Genomic DNA, 11,315 nt, shown 5'->3' on the forward strand with positions numbered 1-11,315 from the left:
GTGCCACCTGTCTCTCCTAACACTCCTGCTTTGTTTGGGTTTCTTCAGCCAGTAATTTTTTTTTTTTTCTAACCCTTTCTTTTGTTGAGCACACTCGCCAGGGTGGTGTTTACACCATATGCTTCACAGCTAAATTAGGTTGTCTTATTTTTGGCTGATGCTGAGACCTTTATCCAGACTTGATTATTGTAATGTAAGGATAATAATGACCATGACCTTTCCTCTCATGCACCCAGTTTAAAGTGACTACTTTTCACAAGGATTAATGAATAATGCTTTATTGAAATTACAAAACGTGACCGAGTAGAACTGTTCTCTGCTACAAATACAAGTACTGAGCTGAGTCTTGAAGAAAATATCTGTTCATTTTAAATGTTGCTAGTAAAAGAAACCGTTGAAGCAACAACTCATCATACTATCATAAAAGAACAGTATATAACTATAAAACAACATCTTAAAATGATGAGAAAGGGAGATTAAAACCACATTTAAGGCAAATGCAGAACGATGGAGCTGTTTATGTAATTAGCTGTTCAAATAGGAGTAATCTTCAGTTCATTTCCTTATTCCACGAAAGCTCATCCTAGTCCAGTCTTTAAAAAAGGCATGAGATCAAACTGCTAGAACGACAAATAAAATATATATCACTTTATTTGAACATGTATTATTGGCAGTTATCACCAGTTTAAATGTTTTATTTGCTTCAGTGGGATACATAACAGAAAAATTAAAGCATTCAACATGTTTTATCATTAAAATATGAAGACATTTAAAAGGTATCATTTTCTTATTGGGTGAAGAGGAGGGTGTTTCTTTACAACAGAACATCGTGAGTGGTGCAGACTGTAACCTGGGAAGAAGCCATGTGCTACTCAACATGTGGTAGACCCGACCTTACCTCCAAGAACTTCTTAAAATCAGCTATTAAGTTTGAGAGATCTCCAGAGGGGGTGAGCTGGGAGAGTTGGGTCCCGTCCTTAGAGGAAGTAGGGGGTGGTTGTTCGGGGGGGTATGACGCGCTCCGAGTCCGGCACAGCGCGGAACAGCTTGGGCTCTCGTCTGTTGACGTCCTTAAAGACCATGATGGATGCGATGTTCCCGCAGCGGTAACAGTAGTTTGGCGCCGACCACACGGTCACCAGCTTCTCGTCAAACATGAACTTGTAGCCTTCATGAACCAGCTGATGTGCACGGCAGATGAGCTTCAGATTGTTGATGTGCACAAACTATAACAAAACAACAGCATTACTTTGGGTCAGCTGGTGCTCCAGGTGTTTGAGTTTACCATTGATTCATTTGAAATGTTGACGACACATACCTCATTGGTAACCTTAGAGCCAAACAGCCAGCCAGCGCCTCGAGGGCTGATGGCCCAGGTGTCCACGTCCTCCGGGTCTGACCACACCAGGTCACAGAAGGCGCCCTTGTGGGGGATCTCTTGGTTGCGTTCAATGGTGCGGATCTGGTCCAGTGTCTTGATGTCAGGTGAAAGACCACCGTGGACACACAGGACCTGCTCATCTATCAACTGGGATAACACGTTAAAAGATGTCATTAAGAACAATTCAATTCCTATTTTGCCGTCGATACATTTAGTGTAAATCAGTTCATGTCAAAGTGCATGTGTTCAAACGGATTAACAGATCATCTCAACAGAGCAGTGAAACATTTGAGTGATTTTAAAATGCAAATTAAGTCTTTTAGGTTCTCTGTGGGATGGGTTAGCAGCACAGATGTCCTGCCTACACGTCCTTCAGGTTGGACAGACTGTTTTTAGGGTTGTCCTGATGATGTAGCGACTGCCTACTGTTCTTTCCCTTTCCCTGCACCACCTCCTCCTGCATACTCTGGCTCCATCCGATATGCTACAAAGGACATTCCGCACACAGTGTAACCTTCCTATCGACAGAGGTCCTCATTATGGTGTGTTTGGTGCTGTCGACTGGCTTTCACTGTCTTCAAATCTAAAGTCAGCTGAATCATTTTCATAGCCCATTCTATATAACTTCTTAAATCAATGAGTCCTTAATCAACATAATTATGTATTCTGCCCATTGTATTCCCAGAGTTTCCAAACATCACAGCTTATGAAGGCAGCTCTGTGTCAGACCTTCACTTCACTTAATGTACCACCAAAAAAAACAAATCACAAGTTAAACACTGTGAAAACTCTAAAATGAAAAAAGTGTAACAAAAATCAGTTCTGATATCAGCCTAATTAAGATGCATTACCTATATATGGCACTTTTCAATTATCTGTGTTGATCTTAATATCATACATATATTAACCAAAACCAGAGGGCCACTGGAAGGTAGAAAAATAAACTTTAAAAAGGACGGTGCCACTTGCAAGAATTAGGAAATGTTTTTTAGTAAGGAAGGATGTAAGCACATAGGATTTACCAAAGCACTAGTGGGGCCCCTAAAGATCCCCGTTTCATTGCTTTGAGAGGGAACTAATCTGCGTTCACACATCCCACAAAGACCAATCAAAGATTCAAATGTCCCCTAAATAGTCCGATTCTGTTCACATATGTCACCAACGAGCCATGAAGAACTTACAGCTGCCACAGTCAGCATGTCAAACACTTTGGTGCAGTACCTCCAGGCATTTGCGTTTCCATATTTAGTTTGGCACTCATCTGAAAATAAGCAAAAAATACATGTTTGATTATAAAACAGAAAACAATGGAACACATAATCAGTGAGAATGAAGCAAGCAACCTACCATAAAAGCCGTACACTTGAGTTATTTGTCTGCTTTCGTGGTTTCCACGTAGGAGTGTGATACGATCCGGCCACTTGGCTTTTAAAGCTAGCAGATGTGTAAATGTCTCCAAGCTATAATATCCTCTGTCTACAAAGTCTCCCTAGAGGAAAAGAAGACACCATTAATGTAGCAAACATAAAGAGCCTCCTTATATTCATTCAAAACACAACTCGGTGTCTCCAGGATACAGTGCCTCTTAATATCTGACACCCTGGGGACAGAATGAGTGTTACTCTCAACCTGTTTGCTACACGCTCAGCTTATACTCGTTAAAGCAACATGTGAAACTTGTGTATGAAACAGGGCTATGAGATGGACGTTTTGTAATGTCCATCTTGGGAAACTTATGGAATCAGCTGCCTGATATGAAAGAAAGAAGGCCAACTATAGAGACATTTATTTGGACCTTGCTTTCTTTTTTAAATGAAACTCTTTGCCATAGTTGGTGAGTATTTGTAGCCAGGGCAGCAGGTCTGGGAAGAGTTGGTCTTCCACTTTGGACCAGACTGAAATACCAAATCAACTATTGGGGTGTTAGGTATTGATTTCCATATTAACTTGAACCTCATGCAAGGGATTTTTGGAATTTGAAATGTACATTATGTTGAACGCTAATCATAACATATTCTATACATTTATTACAAACAATCATCTAGGATACATTAACAATGTCAATGGGCGCCTGTGGTTCCTTCCAAAAAGGGGGTCTCATGATGTACAGTATGTCAAGACTCTGGAGTAAAATGCGTACTTTCAGATATTGGGCTTTATAAATAAAAATGTAATTTGATGTATATAAGCACAACATCAGTTGTAACTTTTCTGCATGACTTAGTCAGAAATAAGGCATGAATTATTGTGGAATATTTAATACTGTTGTATCTTACCATGAAAATGTAATTTGTGTCAGGAACCTGGCCTCCAGTTCTGAAGAGCTCACAAAGATCATAAAACTAGGAACATTAAAGAGAACACGTTAGCCTTGGATTAAAAAACAAAACAGAAATGTGAGTCTTAAAAAATGCCAAAGTATTAGCAATATAATTAAATATAACAATTTAATTTCGCATTTAAAATGTTGGGAGAAAACAATTCCTTATCCAAGTAAAAGTAGGACAATTTTAAAATGATGCTGTGAACTTGATATACATTTAGAATTGTTATGTCACTTATGACATATATTTAAATAAACCTGCCACTAATATAATCCCTATACATTTTTCCATTTAAACAACAAAACTTAAATCTCTATCAGTGAACTCAGGCTGGATGAACAAACATTTGGTAACAGGTGACGTTAATTTATCATCTTTAAACGGGTTAAAGCGAGCATAAGTCCAGCCTACCTGACCATGAATATCTCCACAAACAGTGACTGGAGTCGAGACGGGCTGAACATTTGATTCTTCCAGCAGTAAGTCACATACATAGTCACATAATCTCTGTGGAAGTGAAACAGGACAACGGTTAGCAGTCAGGCGCGCTGATACACACCAGCTTCATCACAGCAGCACACTGCAGGCTTACTCCTCAACCATCTTTATCCAATATAGGACACAAGGAGCTTCTGGAAGGGTATACTCTTGGCTGTATAGTCTTAAACCGAGACTCGGCACAATCCTTTGCATTGTATTAAAAAATGTGTTTCGATCAGTCTATCAAGTATGAGCTCAAAACCTGTCCATTGCTACAAATACCATTTACCAACATTCCCGATACAGCTCTCTACAAAGCTGCCTCAGTGACTGTCTCAGTGTAAAGGGCTGAGCCGGGTAAAAACCAGGAAGCCCACTGAGCATGTGTTCTGCGAACCCGTGAACACTATGTTAAATGCTTTATTTTCTTACGAGACCTTGTAGTAATATGAAGCCTTTTACATGGGACTGCACCTTTGTTTTACTTTAGTCTGACAAATGTAAGGCCTATGAATGTATGACAGAAGATTAAGAAGAGAAGGATGAATCTCAGATGTATCTGCAAGATCTTGAGAGCCTTCCAATCATTACACAAACTGTACCTCGATGCATTGCTTTATAAAAATAGTTGACAAATCATTGGATCACTGTATGATGCATGGTTTTCATTTTCACATTAGTGTTATTTTATTTAAATTGTAGGTATAGTTTATGTTGTTCTTAAAGTTTGCATTTTTCATTGAATTTAAACAACTGTTTGGATATTGATCTTGTGTTTAATAGACAATTGTTCACATCATTTAAGTAGAAGTTTTAAATAAGCCGAATGTTTACTTTGTTGCCTCTTCCTGCACTATTTATCATCTGTTATGTATTTTTAAATAGTGTAAAACCATTAAATACATATAATAAAATCTCTGCACTCCTTTGTAACAGATTCTGGTTTCAGCATTAAGAGTAGCGGGTTAGTTCCTTGAATAAGTGGTTTAGTCAACCTTTAAGAACATACATTTTAAACTAAGTAGCTACATTGGCTCTATGTATTATGGTTAATATCGCTTCACCTGACGTTAGGCTCCGGCCTGTGAAACCTCATGACGGCAGGCAGGGGTGGCGCTGCCGAGGTTCCCATGTTTTACACCAACATACACACCAGAATCGCGACATTTAACTATTAGCCAGTAACTAGCATTAGGCATTGACAGCTAACAGGTTACAGCTTCCTCTTTCCTCTCCTTATTCCCATTCTAGTTTGTGGCCCAAGGATCGCCCTTATCGGTGACGCCGGTAAAATGTGCAGAACATGAATATCAATCCATGCTAACGTTAACCGTTAACTGCCCCTAGTAACACCAAACGTTAGCAGTTACATTAGCCGCTCATGTTCAACTACCATGTATTAGTCATCCGTTGCTTCCACTGGTATCAAAAACCGTATCCTATTTTAATTCAAGCTACATTTACTCACCTTTAGATCGTTTTCAGGGAGGTATTTGCAGTGCCTCGCTATGTCAACGTACTTATCAAGGTCTAAAGGCGCCATTATCAAAACGCTAAAACCAGAAGGCTGCTAAATTAGTTAGCAAGCTAGCAAGTTCCTTTTCTTCTTCCTCTTCACCGCTCCTTCATTTTCAACTTGGTGTCACTGGTGTCAAATCCACATAAACTCAGATGACCACTTCCTGTGAGAAACTTCAAAATAAAAATATTAACTTATAAAACCTTCTTCTAATAATAAACAATACCATAATGTAATCGATTGTGCTATGGTCTGTTAACAATATATATGTTGCACACCTTTTTTTTGTATTGAAAAAAAATAGAAAAAAATGCAAGTAAATGTGTTAAACCTTTATTTCGAAAATATCATTACAGTGGCATTATGTCGATTTAACTTGACTCTCCACTCTATGGTGTTTGGTGTGCAAAGATACGCGACAGCGCTCCCTACGGATACAATGATAACTGACACTTACACAATAACAGCTCATTTGTTTTTGTTTTCTTCCTTTCGTATCCTTTCGTATGGCGTTATTAGAATGAACACTTGCTCGTGCATTATACTGCACATCCATGAGGGTTGGTCGTGGTCTCCGATCATCCTGCTGGTCCTTATCCTCCACTGCTTGGTGTCCTGAGGTCCTCCATGTGTGGCAGTACCGTCCATGGTGATGGCTGAGCTGTAGAGCCAACCATGTACCAGATCTCAGTGGACACACATATAACACAACTCAATACAAACCGTGACGACTCACAATTAATGCACATATTGTAAAGGTGAATGTGTAAAACTGGTAACTTAGTGAAATATGTTCAACTTGTTAAACTTTGTTTTGTTTGCATAAAAAATGGAACGGTTTTATTTTTTATAATCAGGAGAAATAATTATTTTACGCTTATTTTACCGGCATATAAATTCAATGATGTGATAAAATAGCAAAGTAAGGGTTCATTAAAAGTATTCATCACAGGGCTGCATATAATGAATATAATCATTGTCAATTTGTTAGCTCGCTTAACTGTTTGGTCAATAAAACTGAAACCGAGAAGCATTCTCTGGAAAAACCTTCCTCTGCTACAAGACTTTTAGGGGATTTTCCCTCTCCTGGGTCCTTTAGAAGAATTTCTCCATTAATCCCAGCGGGCCTGCTCATTCTTTTTCTCCTCCTCCCTTAGCCTCTGCTGTCACTCATCCAATCACATTCCTCAACCTCCTAACCTTCTAATTTCCCCCATTAAATATACAGTGCTCAGCGTAACTGAGTACACCCCCTTCGAAAAGTAACATTTTAAGCAATATCTCAATGAACACAAAAACTATTTCCAAAGTGTTGACAAGACTACGTTTTATATAACATCTGTTTAACTTATAACATGAAAGTAAGGTTAATAATATAACTTAGATTACACATTTTTCAGTTTTACTCAAATAAGGGCGATGCAAAAATGAGTACACCCCACTGAAAGTCTCTGGAGCAAAGTTACATTTTAGACTACAAATGTCTAATTTAACAATCATCAACCACAGGTGAGTCTAATTACTCATTACACAGGTGTCCAGCAGACAGCTGACTATAAAAGGGTGTTACTTAAAGAAAACCCCTTCCCATTTCATGTTGTTAGCAATGGCACCACATGGAAGAGAAATGTCACAAGACCTGAGAAAGAAAATAATTTCTTTACACCGCAAAGGGGAAGGCTACAAGAAGATCAGCACAGCTTTACTTATCAGTCAGAATACTGTAGCAAAAAGTGGTACATAAACTTAAAAAAGATGGAACTGCAACCATCTCACAGAGACGTCCAGGTCGTCCATGGAAGTTAACACCTCGACAGGAGCGTCTTCTGATGAGAAGGGTCGAAGAAGATCGGCACGCAAGTTCACTGCAGTTATCTAAGGAAGTAGAAAGCCAAACTAGGGTGACTATTTCCCGTGACACAATACGGCGTACACGGCAGAGGAATGGCATGCATGGGTGCTGTCCACGAAGGAAGCCTCTCCTAAAGCCCAGGCACAAAAAAGCCCGCCTAGAGTTTGCCAGGGCCCATGCTGACACAGATGAAGACTACTGGGACTCTATACTCTGGAGTGATGAGACCAAGATAATTGTTTTTGGAACTGATGGTTTCAAAACTGTATGGCGTTGCAAAGGTGAGGAATACAAAGAAACAGGCATGGTGCCTACAGGGAAACAAGGGGGTGGCAGTGTCCTTATGTGGGGTGGCATGAGCGCTGCTGGTGTCGGGGAGCTGCGTTTCATTGATTGCGTCATGGATTCACAGATGTACTGCTCTATACTGAAAGAGAAGATGCCACCATCACTCCAAGCCCTTGGTCGTCATGCACTTTTCCAACTTGACAATGATCCTAAACACACATCTAAGGCCACTGTTGGATTTCTGAAGAAGAACAGAGTGAAAGTGATTCAGTGGCCAAGTATGTCTCCTGATCTGAACCCAATTGAACACCTACAGTATAGGGAGTTCTGAAGAATCAACTTGAACATCACTCTCCATCCAGCATCCAGTCTCTAAAAGAGGCCATTCTTGAAGAATGGAAAAAGATTGATGTAGCAAAATGTTTCCAACTTGTTCATTCCACGCCTAGAAGACTTGGTGCTGTCATTGAAAATCATGGAGGCCATACAAAGAACTAGATTTTTGCATTGCCCTTATTTGAGTAAAACAGAAAAATGTGTAATCTAAGTTATATTATTAATCTTACTTTCATGTTATAAGTTAAACAGATGTTGTATTAAATTTGGTCTTGTCAACATTTTGGAAATAGTTTTTGTGTTCATTTGTCATCCATTGTTTAAAATGTTACTTTTCAAAGGGGTTGTACTCATTTACGCTGAGCACTGTATATACATCAATCATATTCTGAAAAAGAACAAATGCTTACTTGCGCTACCGAGTTAAATACTGTTAGAATAAACCATTCTCTTTGCCAAATGTTCAAAGATTTTAGACTCATTTTGACGAATGTCTTCAATCTATGACCTGCTTTCCTATACTTCTTAATTGTGTCATTCTAGCTCAAAATATTTTCAAAATTCCCATAACGTCAGTACTTTGGTCCTCATTCACTTGGGCAAAACATGGATTTCTATGTTTTCCATTGTTTTCCTTATTTCGAAGAGAAGAGAATTCAATATATATCAGTCCCCTGTGTGCAAGGTGAAAAAAATCAAACAGGTACTCTAATCCATTTAGACTAGCCCTTATTCATGCTTTACTATGCATTTTCTTTATCAGTTATAATGTTGTCATGACACATGTTACACCTTAACTTGAAAAACAAATGTTTTTCTTTAATTGTTCTACTACAATTTTGTATTATCTATGCTTTTGCCCTAACATTGCATTGCCTTGTTTAATTTTTCTTTCACCGACAAAGTGTATCAGTCATGTCATGTTTTGAGTGATCAACATTTCTGAGATAGAAATCTGAAGTAAAACCTCTTGTAATGAGTTGTATCTGTCACACCAGAAATCACATCCCAGATTTGGTTGCAGTTTACATATAACCTAAATATAGTGAAATATTTCTGAACTCAGTGGCGACTGGTCATTAGTGGCAGATGGGTCACCGCCCCTCCTACGATCAGCAGAAAGGAATTAAAATAATAATTCCCCAAATATGTTTAAAATATATTTAAAGATCATGTTGAGTCCTCTCTACAATGCCGTTTCTGATCAGTGTCCACAGTGTGCCTTATTGAACCGGGCTGAGCGATGTGGGGTGAGTTCCAGGCTGCCCCTCCCTCACTGTGAAAACTACACTGTGCATGCTCAGAGTAGTTTTCTATTCAGTGTGTGCGGAGAAAACAAAATCACAAGCGGGGCAAAGCGCTCGCAGCCCCACTGAAACGTCATCTCATAAGTCAGAGCTGATTGGCTGTAAGTGTGTGTGCTGTGAAAAGTGTAGTCATGAAGAAGAGACGAGAGAGCTGAGACTCCATCAGCAGCAGTAAATAATACAAACAGAGAGTGAAAGAAGTTGACCCTCTACTGGAGCTTTGGTGAGCAGATGTAGAGTTTATGATGATGGTCTGTTTAGCCTTTAGGCTCTCGATCTGCTGGATTGATTGCTATTGTAACCACGGTGACGAGTGTCAGTGGTTCCTTATACAGTCTGGTGTTTTCATGCTGAGGCATGACGGTTGTTGTTAAGTTTTGCTTTGTGATAGTTTTCTTTACTCCATGAATTAAGGTGCAAGAAGCCTATACATATCTAAGTTGTTCGTGCCCCACCAGTTTATAAGAACGCCACTGTCTGAACTTAAACTTGACAGTGCCTCTCTATCATATTCAAAGTATGATTAGCCAAAGTCCTGTAGGTGTGCTGGAGTTAGTTTAACCATAAATATGCTCTGTGTTTGGGCAAGCAGTATCTACCATGGTAGATCATCCACACATATCCAGGCTGAGCCCTTCCCAACGACCCGGGTCCAATCCACCTCCAGCCCTTTGCTCAATATCATCCCCTCTCCCCTTCCCATATCATCGGTATCTGTCTTAGCTTGAACTATAAATTAAAGATAAGCTTCAGCAGGGAACATACCGTGGAACCTTTCATATCCACAGTTTGGATCACAGTTAATATGAAGAAGGTCATTTAGCTTCATTGCGTTTAAACACCTCGTCCTTCAACAGAGGTGGTAGAAGTACTTTTTACTTAAGTAGAAGTATACATTGGTGTAAAAATTCAAGTGAAAGTCTTGCATTCAAAATTGTACTTAAGTAAAAGTGCAAAAGTATTTGCATATAAAAAATACATTAAATACTTGTTGTGAAAAATAGCCAATTTAAGCACCAGATATGTTTAAATTACTTTATAAAAGTTATTGTTGCCTTTATCAAGCTATGTTGCACATGATAAAAGTGGGGCTTATTTGAATGACTTTACTGGGTAGCTTAACCTATAATATTATAATATAATGTGTGTTGATTTATATTTATTATTAATAACCTATAGTATCTGCAAAGTAACAAGTAACTAAATATGAAAAATAAATGTATTTGAGCAAAAACTTCATCATTTGCCCACAAAATGTAGTGCAGTAAAAGTAATGTATAGGTAATGCATAATGTGAAAATACTTAAGTTAAGTTACAGTAACTACATTTTATATTTAAGTACAGTACTTGAGTTAATGTACATTACACCACTGACAGTCCACCATCTCAGTTTTCTAAGGCTCAACTCAAATCACTTTGAAATGTGTTCAAACTCTGTATTCATCCCTGCAGGGCAATTCAAGTACTCAAGTTGTGACTCTGATCTCAGGTTAACCACAGTGTGTGGAACAATTGATTCTCTGTCTACGGCCAGGGTTTCCTCTGTGATAAGACAAAAAGGTGCTCATCTGTTCGAAGGGTTGTGCAGGGGGTAAAATCAAGCAGCTGCTCACTGTCTGGGAGGCAACACAGGGCAGGTCCTTTGTTTCAGAAACCTCAGAGAGACGAGGGAACGTCTGGCTGGTGGGGGAAGATACATGATGGCTTACAGAAACAATTCATCATGCATTCATTCACGCACTAACAGCGGGGTGTTTTGAAATTCCTCTGACAGAATGAGATGAAGGGTGGTGTTGGAGCTCAATGACAGGTTCAGTTGGCACAAAG

General features: G+C 39.1%; 1 protein-coding gene across 1 annotated transcript; it reads right to left on the reverse strand.

Annotated features, from left to right (window-relative positions):
• Window positions 1-262: 262 nt before the first annotated feature.
• Window positions 263-5,891, reverse strand: ppp6c (protein phosphatase 6, catalytic subunit). The gene is made up of 7 exons (XM_063889220.1): window positions 5,654-5,891; window positions 4,117-4,212; window positions 3,658-3,723; window positions 2,729-2,870; window positions 2,563-2,642; window positions 1,319-1,528; window positions 263-1,226 (listed from the first exon to the last, which is right to left on the reverse strand). The coding sequence occupies exons 1-7, from the start codon at window positions 5,726-5,728 to the stop codon at window positions 978-980; spliced, it is 918 nt and encodes a 305-aa protein (XP_063745290.1). The 5' UTR covers window positions 5,729-5,891; the 3' UTR covers window positions 263-977.
• Between the last annotated feature and the right edge of the window lie 5,424 nt (window positions 5,892-11,315).

Source organism: Eleginops maclovinus, chromosome 8, assembly GCF_036324505.1.
Source record: "Eleginops maclovinus isolate JMC-PN-2008 ecotype Puerto Natales chromosome 8, JC_Emac_rtc_rv5, whole genome shotgun sequence".
Taxonomy (NCBI): domain Eukaryota; kingdom Metazoa; phylum Chordata; class Actinopteri; order Perciformes; family Eleginopidae; genus Eleginops; species Eleginops maclovinus.